This window comes from Procambarus clarkii, chromosome 1, assembly GCF_040958095.1.
Source record: "Procambarus clarkii isolate CNS0578487 chromosome 1, FALCON_Pclarkii_2.0, whole genome shotgun sequence".
Taxonomy (NCBI): Eukaryota; Metazoa; Arthropoda; class Malacostraca; order Decapoda; family Cambaridae; genus Procambarus; species Procambarus clarkii.
Genome location: NC_091150.1, coordinates 19,827,482 through 19,840,558, shown reverse-complemented (window position 1 = coordinate 19,840,558; position 13,077 = coordinate 19,827,482). Strand labels below are relative to the sequence as shown.

At 43.8% G+C, this 13,077-nt stretch overlaps 2 protein-coding genes across 2 annotated transcripts in view; one reads left to right on the top strand and one right to left on the bottom strand.

The window, feature by feature from the left end:
- The first annotated feature begins 308 nt into the window (after positions 1-308).
- The window catches only part of LOC123753965 (Inositol 1,4,5,-trisphosphate receptor), a 402,759-nt gene continuing 389,990 nt past the window's right edge, over positions 309-13,077 (top strand). The window contains 1 exon segment of the mRNA XM_069331935.1: positions 309-389. The gene's annotated coding sequence lies outside the window, so the exon portion shown is untranslated.
- LOC138362529 (uncharacterized) lies at positions 6,264-6,656 on the bottom strand. The gene has a single exon (XM_069321066.1). The coding sequence runs from the start codon at positions 6,654-6,656 to the stop codon at positions 6,264-6,266; it is 393 nt and encodes a 130-aa protein (XP_069177167.1).

Below are 13,077 nucleotides of genomic sequence, written 5' to 3'. Positions count from 1 at the left end.
AGGGAGGGAGTGTGGCCAGGGAGGAGTGTGGCCAGCGAGTGTGGCCAGGGCGGGAGTGTGGCCAGGGAGGAGTGTGGCCAGGGAGGGAGTGTGGCCAGGGAGGAGTGTGGCCAGGGAGGGAGTGTGGCCAGGGAGGAGTGTGGCCAGCGAGTGTGGCCAGGGCGGGAGTGTGGCCAGGGAGGAGTGTGGCCAGGGAGGGAGTGTGGCCAGGGAGGAGTGTGGCCAGAGCGGGAGTGTGGCCAGCAGGAGTGTGGCCAGGGAGGGGTGTGGCCTGGAGCAGGGTGCCAGGAGAGCGGGGGAGCAGCAGCAGTGTTGGTAGTGTTGGTGCGGGAGAAGGTTACGCTCCGTGACAGTTGTGGTCACCTCGTCTAGTGCGTGTCCACCTGCTGGTGGGTGAGGGCAGCAGGTGTGGAGCCACACCTGCTGCCACACACAAGTGCTCGTGCCTCCCACAAGTGTGCCAAGTGCCCCCCACACCTGCCCCAACACTGTACTCCTCCTGCTGTGGTTACCTTCGCTCAGTCTGTCACTTGACGCTAAGAGGCACCTCGAGAGGCTGACACTTAACGACCCCCTCAGTGCCTCCCCACGGTCCCCAGGTGACCCCAAGTGGACCCCAGGTGACCCCAAGTGGTCACTCGGGTCTGGGGTTGTGGGGGCTGGGGCCACTTAAGGCCTCCTGGTAACATAAGTGGTGACGCGGGTCGTCTCCGCCAGTCCTGGAGCGGACGCACTCCCTCCAATGGCTTCTGCAATGATGTATTTACATAAATTATCCTATTTAAATATTTTCCCATTGTCGGTTAGGCTTATAGACGTCCTTCTCCTACCTGACTATCCCCCAGGGGTCAGGTCAGGGAGCTGACTATCCCCCAGAGGTCAGGTCAGGGAGCTGACTATCCCCCAGAGGTCAGGTCAGGGGACTGACCGTCCCTCAGAGGTCAGGTTAGGGGACTGACCATCCCCGAGAGGTCAGGTTAGGGGACTGACCATCCCCGAGAGGTCAGGTCAGGGGACTGACCATTCCCGAGAGGTCAGGTTAGGGGACTGACTATCCCCGAGAGGTCAGGTTACGGGACTGACCATCCCCGAGAGGTCAGGTCAGGGGACTGACCATCCCCTGAGAGGTCAGGTTAGGGGACTGACTATCCCCGAGAGGTCAGGTTACGGGACTGACCATCCCCGAGAGGTCAGGTCAGGGGACTGACCATCCCCTGAGAGGTCAGGTTAGGGGACTGACCATCCCCGAGAGGTCAGGTCAGGGGACTGACCATTCCCGAGAGGTCAGGTTAGGGGACTGACTATCCCCGAGAGGTCAGGTTACGGGACTGACCATCCCCGAGAGGTCAGGTCAGGGGACTGACCATCCCCTGAGAGGTCAGGTTAGGGGACTGACTATCCCCGAGAGGTCAGGTTAGGGGACTGACCATCCCCGAGAGGTCAGGTCAGGGGACTGACCATCCCCCGAGAGGTCAGGTTAGGGGACTGACCATCCCCGAGAGGTTAGGTCAGGGGACTGACCATCCCCCGAGAGGTCAGGTCAGGGGACTGACCATCCCCGAGAGGTCAGGTCAGGGGACTGACCATCCCCGAGAGGTCAGGTCAGGGGACTGATTATCCCCCGAGAGGTCACGTCAGGGGACTGACCATCCCCGAGAGGTCAGGTCAGGGGACTGATTATCCCCCGAGAGGTCACGTCAGGGGACTGACCATCCCCCGAGAGGTCAGGTTAGGGGACTGACCATCCCCGAGAGGTCAGGTCAGGGGACTGACCATCCCCCGAGAGGTCAGGTCAGGGGACTGACCATCCCCTGAGAGGTCAGGTCAGGGGACTGACCATCCCCCGAGTGGTCAGGTCAGGGGACTGACCATCCCCCGAGAGGTCAGGTCAGGGGACTGACCATCCCCCAGATGTTACCCAAAACAGTTTACTCACTCCCAGGTACCTATTGAGGCCTAGTAACAAAGTGAAGAGGCATCACCTGTAAGGAACTATGCCCAAACGTCTCTCCTAGCTGGGGACTAATGAACTGCAGGTCACTTTGTACTCAAGACGAGTCATTAATGGACTTTAAAGTCTACCTAGCCCCTATACTGGAGCTGGAGCCCCTAAGGTAGTTCGTTGTTGCCTTCGACCTCGTCATGACAGTTCCTGCGACCGTGCTAGAACCAATCGTATTGGCGTTGGTCTTTCCATTGGAGACTTTTGGCGCCATGGAAGGGAGGGGGGGGAACCTGCTGAATAGGGTAACAGCTTCTCCGTATCAACCTACCCTGGCTTTGTGCCGTGGAGAGGCCACTCCAAATAGACAACCAGAGCGCAAGTTCATAGTCTCCTGAGACTGATGGATGCCTACTATTCTGTAGTATACTAGCCCCCATATAATCCCTTTCCTTCATTTGTACACAGTACTTCCATCGTGGCCCATCTAATATTTCTAGCATTCCTTTTCAGCAGCATATATACTAATGCCTACAAACATAGGATTATTCCTAAATGGTAGGAGTGAGTGCCCCCAAAGATACAAAACCAGTCTCCTCAATGTTTATTTTCGTCGAGCCCTTACCCGCTGCTCTGAATGGAGCAATGTTAGTAGGGTGTTTGAAAGAATAAAACAGGTATTGGTGAACAATGGATACAGTAACAGAGATTAACACCACTATGCTTGGACTGGTGGTACAATCCTGAACCAAGAACATAAACTGCAACACCTCCATAAAATTACATTGCAAATCAACCATGCATAGTGAACATAAAAAAGAAGAAAAAATAATGATAGAAATAATTGAAAGAGGAGAAAAAAGCACAACTCCAAACCAAAACATAGACCCAATCATGTACTGTACTATAAACAAAGATGACCACTGACGACCTCATTCAAAACAGCCAGAAGCCGACGGAGAACCCTTTACAGCAGTCGAACGTGGTATATATGTACACCTGCCCCCACGAAGGATGTAGCCTTCAATCCAAGTACTGAACATAGGTATGACATCGACCAAGCTCACAAGGTGTTTGACCTGTGATGACAGGTCAGTGACAGTGCTTCAATCGGATGCCCCTAAAACTCACGAGACAATCCTATGACATCACCCTAACAAAAGAAAATACTGTACAGTACAGTACCTGCATAATAGACAAAACTCCGGATGTAAGAAAACAAAATCTTGAAGCGATTCATATAAAAGCCGAATAACCCACCATAAATACCCAAATAACGGAACTATTCACTCTACCCACCATGAGAGTAAGAACAAGACCAGAACATGAAGAGGCCATTGTAGACGACAGTACTCAAAACTCCATGCCCACTACACCTGATTAATCTTTGTATGTGGTCCCTCCCTTTTTCAATCTTTATTCGTCCCCATTTACGTCCCCCATTCGTCCACCATTTATGCCCTATTCTTTCCCCGTTTATGCTGTACTCCTCATCTGTTTGTATTATGTACCTGACATTCCTAATGGTATGAATCCAATTTGCCCAGTACAGTCCCATCACTTGAGAATGAACCGTGTAGCTTCGAAACGTTGTGTAAATTTATGATTAGTGTAATACATTCTACAGTTAATTATTCTTTTAGATTACCTCGAACAAAGATTACATTTGGAGAAATCCTCCTCCAATTAAACCAAGATGCAAGAGCACTAATCAGAGGGATAGAAGCCCTAAAATAATCAACGCAGAATATAATGATGATAATTCACAATGTCATGAGACAGGAAGCAGAGTATATTCATACACGTTTGGCTTTTATCGAGGTCCCCCTCCAAAGGCCGAATTACAGACCCCACCCAGGATGTATCCTCACAACAAGCTGACTTAACTCCAGAGTACCTACTTACTGCTAGGTGAACAGAGGCAATAGGTCAAAGGAAATGTGCCCAACCATTTCTGTTCTGCCCAGGATTCGAACCCGGAATTCTCGATTGTGTGTCGAGAACAAGCCCGAATGTACTACCGAGACCCTTTAATACAGTCATATTAAATAAAACATGTCTAAATGAAAACCTGCTGCCAATATTTTTAGTACAGTACTGTATGTACATGTATAACAACAGTTTTGTATAATATAGGTTGTACATGGTTCTTCTTACATGAGACAGTATGCATATGCATTTTAAATTATCCTAACTTGTCATGTGTTTAATTCAATTTTGTCAGGGGACAGGCAGCCAGTGTATATACGTTAGGCTTATATTGAGGTCTCCTCCAAGGTCGAACAACTGACCCCCAGGACTGAACCCCACAAAAAGCTGACTAACTCCTGGGTATCTATTTACTGATAGGTGAACAGGTGCAGTAGGTGATAGGAAATGTGCCCAACCATTTCTGTCCCACAACATAGTGTATTGTGTTAGTGTACAAAACAATTATATAATATATTCATATATATTTTTTTAAGTGACATAGCTTAGACTAATATGATGCATATATTTTTGTTAATTAGAATTTTGACAAAACCTAACCAGGTCAAACTGACCAGTAGCAGGTATATACAACACTGTGAAATGTTGGTGTCAAATTCTCAAAGAAACTAACAAGCACATTTCCCTGTTTTTACCCGAGGGCCACTAACACTAGTGGCTTTGACCAGCACATGAAGACGGTGACTTGTCAAAGGACCCCTATTTTCCTTGATGATCCTCTACAGGTGGATTTTAAAACCAAACAGTTTTGCCATTTATGGCTTTGGCAGGTATACATACATAGTATGCATACATATATAGTACATAGTATGTATACATATATAGTACATAGTCTATATGACTATTTGTCCCCAGTGTTAGACAGGAAGCCTGTACTGTACTGTACTTAAGCTTCCTGAGTGCCCCCCCCCCCCACACACCCTAGGCCAACTACTGACCTTTCCAAGGTTGCAACCCACATCATTTTCCTAACTCCCAGGAACATACCTGAATTGTACCTGGCAGGCGGGGGGGGGGGGGGGTTCTGGGAATAGTTGTTCTCCCAAAGCCTGGTTCTGGCCCAGGTTTGACAGAGCCTGATTCAATGGCTCTTGCTTGGAGTGGCCCGCAGGTCCACATATCCACTACAACCCAATTGGTCTCACATTTCTTGCTAGACACTACAAATTTTTTTTATTGAAATCCACTTTTGTTCCTGCAATGGTTCTTATAATTACTGGAAGAATATTGAACAGCCATGGACCTCTGATGTTCATACAATATTCTGTGATTGTGCCTATGGCACCCCTACACTTCACTGGCTCTATTTTGCATTTCCTATCATATTGTTTACTCCAGTACGTTAATATGCTGTACAAATTTGGGAACTTGCCTTCCAGTATTTTCCATGTACAGTATATACTATGATACCTCTGTGTAGTCTCCTTTCCAGAGAGCACATTCTGAGAGCTTGGAGATGGTTGCAATAATTTAGGTGCTTTGTGTGTGTATGTGCTGTATATGTTCTCTGTATTCTTTCTATTTTGGCAATCTTTCCTGCTCTAAAGAAGGGAAGTGAATATCAAGCAGTACTCAAGGTGGGACAGCACAAGTCCCAGGCAGGTGTGAGATGTATGAGCAAATCTCCTTACACCCATTGCCTCTGTTGACCTAGCAGTTTAGGAACCTGGGTGTTAGTTGTCTGTTGTGGGTCGCATCCTGGGGAACGGTCAAATGCTGCATATATTCGCAGTAAGGACCAAGCTCTCTCAAGTCAAGCCTAGCCTCAGGCTGGGCTTGGGGAGTAAAAGAACTCCCAGAACCCCATCAAGCAGGTATACTACTCAAATTTCCCACAAAACACTGTAAGGCACAGCACGAGGAAAATAGCCGGAAGGCTACACATGAAATATGCCGCAAGGCAAAGAAACTAGAGCCATTAGGCCATTGCAAAGAATGGTCCAGAAGGTCCCAGAATCCCCCCAAAAAAGGGTTCACACCTGAAATCAGAGTGGGTTCACGACCAAACAAACTAAAAAGTAACTAAAAGTGATTTGAATACAATGAGCATTGTAATGTAGTCTCTGGATTTGTAGGTTCTCATAATCCATCCTATCATTTTTCTAGCTGACACTATACTTTTTTGGTTATGCTCACTATATGTTAAGTTGTCAAACATTATTATTCCCAGAGCCTTTACATGTTGCTTTCCTACTATGGGTAGATGTGATTGTCTTATATCCAGTATTTCATTGAAGGTCATTTTTTTTCAATACCGAAATACAGTACCTGGAATTTATCACTGTTAAACATCACATTATTTTCTGCTGCCCAAGCAAAAGCTTTATTAATATCAGACTAGTTTTTCAATGCCTTCTACATGAGTAATATTCGTTATAAATTTTGTGTCTGCAAAAGCTGACACAAAAGTCTGATATCTATTTTTGTCTATATCTGATATGAAAATGAGAAAAAGCAGAGGGACCAGGATTATGCCCTGAGGTACAGAGCTTTTCACTGTGCTTGAACTTGATTTTGTTTTATTATTTCTCTTTGTATTTTGCTTGACAGGAAATTGAATATCCATCACCCTACTTTTTATTCCTATTGATCTCATTTTATAGGCTATCACACCATAGTTAGACCTATCAAAGGCCATTGGAAAGTCCATGCATACCACATCTGCATTTTGTTTTTCTTCTAATGCTTCTGTGATTTTGTCATGGTGATCGAATGTGAAAGACATGCTCTCCTCACTAAATCATGTTCACTTGGTTATGATGGTCAATGCTCTCCTCACTAAATCATGTTCACCTGGTTATGATGGTCAATGCTCTCCATAAAACTGGAGGTCTGGTTCCTAATCACACTTTCATGAACTTTTATTGTTTGATGATAGTTGACCGGCTACACTACACTACACAATTCATTTGATGCATCACACAATTGTGATTTCTGTATGTAATAAAGTAAGGGCGAAGAGGGAGAACGGCCTATTGACATATCTCGAGTGCATGGGGGAGTTGTGTAAAACCCTGGTTTGTGCCTTGGAGAGGCTGCAGGATGCAGTAAGTTCAGTAGAACTTTGGTTTCAACTCTTTTTACCATGTCGTAGCTCAGTCGATTAAGGCAGCGTCTGGGATGCTCTCGGACGCAGGTTCGAATCCTCGTCACGGCCCTTGTGGATTTGTTCATACTTGACCGGTCTATAATTTTTAGCCAATGCTTCACACCTTCCCATGTATAAGGGAGCTATATCTGCTGATTTAAATCCTTCTAGTATCTTCCCCTGTATCCAAGCTTTTTCTCCATACTACATTGAGTGCTTGTGCTACTGGCACTTCACATGTCTTTGTAAATATAGAATTCCATGTGTCTGGCCCTGGAGCCAAGTGCATGAGCTTGTTGTTAATTTGACTGTCAAAATCTGTAGGGTTCATGTTAATATCAGTTTTATTGTCAGGTGTTTGAATATTTTCATGCAGCTGTCCCGTTCCTGAACTTTCGTGTTGTTTATTGAGGATACTAATCTTACTGATCTTTTAGGATTTCATTGATTTCTTTTTTGTCATCTGTGTATGAGCCTTCACTTGTAAGTGTAGGTCCAGTACTGGTGGACGTTCTTCATTTTCATTTTGCATATGTGAAGAAATATTTTGGATTGTATTTTCTCTCTTGTATGGCTGTCTGTTCTACAGTAATTTCATTTCATCAATTTGGTATCTTACCTGGAACTCTGGAGAGGGTTTTGGGAGTGGTTTTACTCCCCAAGCCTGGCCCTGACTTGTGAGAGCTTGGTCCAACAAGCTGTTGCTTGGAGCGGGTCGCAGGCCCACATATATACATATACTTCAGCCTGGTTGGTCTGGCATTTTTTGCAGAAAACTGTCCAGTTTTTCTTGAAGGCTTCTATTTTTGTTCCGACAATATTTCTTATACTTGTTGGGAGGATACTGAGCAACACTGGACCTCTCATGTTCACACAGTGTTCTGTGATTGTGCCTATGGCACCTTTACTCTTCACTTGCTCTATTCTGCATTTCCTGCCATATTGTTTGCTCCAGCATGATGTTTTACTGTACAAATTTGAGCCTGGGTGTATGAGTGATTGCATCAGCTCTAGTTCTTCAATCTCCCTGTTTAAATTATTATTTTTTTGTTGGAATAAGCATGTCTGCTTAAGCATTTCTGTAATTATTTTTTCCTTCTGTAGTGTAGTCTGTGTTGTCTTGCTAAACTGTTGCTCTTTTCTGTACTACCAAGACCCTCAAAGACTTGCAAGGTACAGGCATGGATTGAATTGGGTAGAGTTATGCAAATAGCTCATACCAGGGACCCTTCAGAGGAGCTTTCTTGGCAAAGCACATCAACAAAATATAGGTGGTGTAAAGATGTGCTTTAAATTTCTTCCAGACTTATAAAACAAGACCTATGAGGAAAGTCTTCAAAGGTGTCAAAGCAAGTAAATACCTGTAAAAGGAAATAAGATTATATGATCACCACATACAAAATCATGACAGGATCCTACTAAGTTGGCAAGGATGAATTTTTAATCCTATTCATGAAGAAAGTTGATGAGAAATGCAAGGCTAGAAGCCATATACAAAATATTGAGTGAAACGTACAAGGTGGAGCAAGGCCAACCTCATAAAATTGAGGGGAAAATAGGATAAGAGAATGTGTGGAACCTGAAAAGCCTAGCTTATATTACTAAATACCACTGGATGGATTAAATTTTATATACAGTATTGTATATATCATTTAAATGGGATTAGTAATAATTCTATTATGTGAATGAGAAGGCCTTATCTGGCTAAGAGTCTGGGCATGGTTCTGGTCATGTGCCAGTTCCAATATGACCGCTCCAGCCTACATCTGCTCTTAGTGGATGACCATTTTCTCCTGTATTACTCCTGCTGGTAAAGTAATGCTTATATGTACACTCACATAAAGATGCATTAACACTTGTTTATAAGTTGGAATTCAGATGTGGTTTATGTTATGTTTGGATTATGCATTCCCATAACAATTCTCGATCATCTTTTGAAGGAGTCCTGATTCAGATTCCTAAACATTGTTCCTGTATTTGTCTCCCCCTCCCTTTCCGGCTCGTTGTTGCCTTGACGGGGCTTGGTGGGTGGCTGCCAGAGTGTGATGCTCCATGGGACAGTCCTCTGTCCTTTTGTGGCCTTATACTCCTGCTGCTGTCTTCACCAGTTTTGCTGGACAACTTTATCTTTTGTTTCATTTTTCTCCCCCCCCCCCCCCTGTCTTCTCCTTTCTAATTCTCATTTCCCGCTGACCTTGTGCCTGTTTTGATCATTCTTTTGGCCTTCTTTTGTTTTGATGCCCGGTTGTTTGAGGAGACATACTCTTGCACCCGTAGAACTGTAGTACCCAACGTCTCGAGCAAGGGGACCCTTTTATTATCAATCCTCCTTTCGTCATTGAACCCGATCTCGACGTTGACACTGGCTTCCTATCTCTCCAGGACCGCCGTGATCGCTACTGTCTTTGCTATCTTGCGCAGTCCTTACAACATCCTTCCTCTCGCCTCTGTCATGCTTTAACTTTTACCCCTCCTGTAGTTCCTGTTCCTCTTTACCACCTCCCTCTTTCTGTCTGGTTATCTTGCTTACAAGATTCTCTTTCAGTTCGTATTTCTAATATATCTCCTCGTGTTGTTCCTTCTTTGCCCCGTAGAGAGTCCCCCTTCTGCAGTTTTTATATCTTGAACCCACATCACTAAAGCTTTTACCCCTCCTTCAGTCTTGAAATGCCTTTTCCTTGAGCACTTTTCTTCACACTCCCGCTCCGTTTCCATCTTCACCGATGGGTCTAAGTCTGCGGATGGTGTAGGCTACTCTGTTGTTTTTCCTGACAGCACTTATATGTATCGCTTACCCCCGGAGACTAGCATCTTCACAGCGGGACTTTATGCTATTCTCTATGCTCTTCATCTCCTGCTTTCTCATTGTCAGTCTTTCTTTGTAGTTGTCATTGACTCTCGTAGTGCCCTCATGGCTCTCGGGTCCTTTAATTCGGTTCATCCGGTAATTATCGAAATACAGCATTGGCCGTTTCTTATTCACAGTAAATTTAAGTCGGTTGAGTTTTGCTGGGTTCCCAGCCATATTGGTGTCTCTTTAAATGAGCATGCGGATGCTGCTGCTAGGGAAGCTGTCTGCTCTTGTCCCATCTCTCGTAACAGTATTCCTTATTCCGACTTTTACCCAGTTATTCATTCCTCCATCCTTACCTGTTGGCAAGCTTGTTAGTCTTCTGTTACTGGTAACAAACTATGTACTCTTAAAAGTTGTGTGTTCTCATGGCCGTCTTTCTACCTCCGTAATCAGTGATGGGAAACGGCTCTGGCGAAAATTGCGTATTGGCCATACTCACTTAACTCACGGTCACTTAATGGAGCGCCGCCCTGCTCCTTATTGTCCAAATTGCATTATCCCTCTTATGGTCGTGCATATCCTTCTCAAATGTCCTGACTTCCAGGACGAGCGTGTGTCTTGTTTTCCGACCGTCCTCCGCAGTCGCTTGTCCCTCGATAGAATTCTTGGTGACTCGGATACTTTTGATATTGTTCACCTTATGGGTTTCCATTCTCATGTTGGCATTCTTGGTGATATTTAGTGCCCTCTGATTATTCTGCACATTTGATGGTGCTACATAGCCTTCCCGGTTTGGTGCCTTCTTTTGATAATTACTTACTTGTATTTGCCTGAATCCCATATGCTGCTGATGTTATCCTGTTTTTGTGCACCTCTGGTGAGAGTATTGGAATTATATCCACTCTCAGACCCTTCTCTCTTTCTGATTCCTGTAGCTGCCTTCCCTGTATAATGTAGATGGCTTCTGGTCTTCTCTCCCCCTTTGTAAGGGAATGAGCTAGTAAGCTGTACACTAGAGTACGAAATCACAAAATCCGTTCTTACTTTCTTATTTACAGTATACTGTAAATGTTACTTTAAACCGGAATGTGGAACCAATATGCATTTATTAACACTTCAATCAGGAGAATGACTTCGTGGGACCGTTGGCATATTTTTGCATTGGTGGGACTCGAGAAACAATCGAAGTGCATGCATTACATATATTTAAACACAGGAAAAGGGATAATACACTGACAAGGAAAAGCTCACTCACTAGATTTACGATTACAGTTCCAGACACTAGGTTTAAATGGAGGTCAATAACCTCACACAGTGAGGTGGGTACCTCACAAGCACACACCACACAACTTGTGTGTATGGAGTCTCGGCCCTCTTTCATGGAGCACAGGGATGCTCCTCTCACAAAAACGCACGGGAAAACTTTACACATTTTAACACAAATAAACACAAATAATTTTAAAAAATTAAAACAAACAAAATAAACTGGTATTTTAATTAGTAGAAACATTTACATTAACAACCACAAAAGCTAAATTTTTTATAGCAGTCATTACATCTTTCCTATTCTCATTACCTTACACTTGTTGGGATTGAATTTAAAAACATAACATCATACAAATAAAGGTAACTGCAGAGGGCCTATTGGCCCAAACAAGGCAACTCTTATTTATAACCACCCAATCCCACTCATATACATGTCCAATCCACGCCTGAAACAAACAAGGGACACCCACGTCCACCATGTTAAGCGGTAATTGGTTCCACAATTAAACAACCCAATTTCAGCAACCATTTGTCGGAACACTCTTAGAGTTTGTCATGGTCCTGTTACTTTTTGCAGTCTTGATCTGATTTTACATTCCTCATCAGCTTTGCATCATCTACAAGTATTGACATATCTGAGTTCATTTTGGTAGATCGTTCACATAAATTAGAAATAGCAGCGGTCCCAGGGCTGAGCCATTTGGGACTGCTTATTACATTCCTCCAGTTTGAGACAGTCACTCTGGGATTCTTTGCTATCTGTCTTTTTGATACTCCTATACCCAGATCAGTGTTTTCCCGACCTGGTTCTTCATCTGTACAAGTTTCCATGAGGAACAGTGTCACATGTCTTTTGACATTCTTGAAAAATAGTCTACCAAAGCTTTCTTTCCCTTTTTTATTTTACTAACCTTGTAATTACCCAAGTGTAGTTACAGGATGAAAGCTGCGCTCGTGGTATCCCATCTTCCCAGCACTCTTTGTCATACTGTATAACGATTTGCAACTACTGATGGGTTTCGCCTCCATCACCCTCTCACCTAACTTGTTCCAACCGTCTACAGTACCATTCTTTGCGAAAGTGAATTTTCTTATGTGTACTGTATTTCTTCTGCAGTTTTGTCTAGTTAGGTTAAATCTATGACCTCTTGTTCTTGAAGTTCCAGGTCTTGGTAATTCTTCCCTACCAATTTTGCCAATTCCTGGTACTATTTTGTATATAGTCATAATATTGCCTCTTTTTTTCTATCTTCTAGTTTTGGCAAATTTAATGCCTCTAACCTCTCTCCATAGCTCTTGTCTTTTAGTAAAAGGAGCCATTTAGTTGTATGTCTTTACACCTTTTCCAGTTTGTTGATGTGCTTCTTAAGATATGGGCACACTATAACCATTCATATTCCAACTTTGGGGTAACAAAGGTTGTGAACAATTTCTTTAGTATTTCACTAGCCATGTATTTAAAAGCAATTCTGAAATTGGAAAGTGTAGCATAAGTTCCTCGCACTCTGTTCTTTATGTGGTCCTCAGGTGATGGTTTTTTCACATAATTTATAGGTTGTGTGTGTGGTGTGTTTTCTCCTATTCCACATTCCATAACATGGCATTTATTCACATTAAATTCATTTGCCAAGTGGTGTTCTATACACTTATTTTGTCCAGGTCTTGAAGGGTGTGACAGTCATTTAAGTTTCTTATCTACCCTAATATCTTAGCATCATCATCACACATGTTCTTATAATTCTGTATTCCACCTGGAAAGTCATTTAGGTCGACATTGTAGGCAATGTCATTAAAACTATCAAGTTTGTCAGGTACGACTTTCCATTTCTAAACCTTGCCGATAAATAATCCATGCCGATTATTTTGTCACAGAGTCAATTCTCTCCAGATGCTCCACCAATTTCAACCTGATTACTTTCTCCAACATTTTACCAGGAATACTTGTCAATGACATTGGTCTGTAGTTTAGTGCCTCTTTTCTATCCCCCTTTATGAATA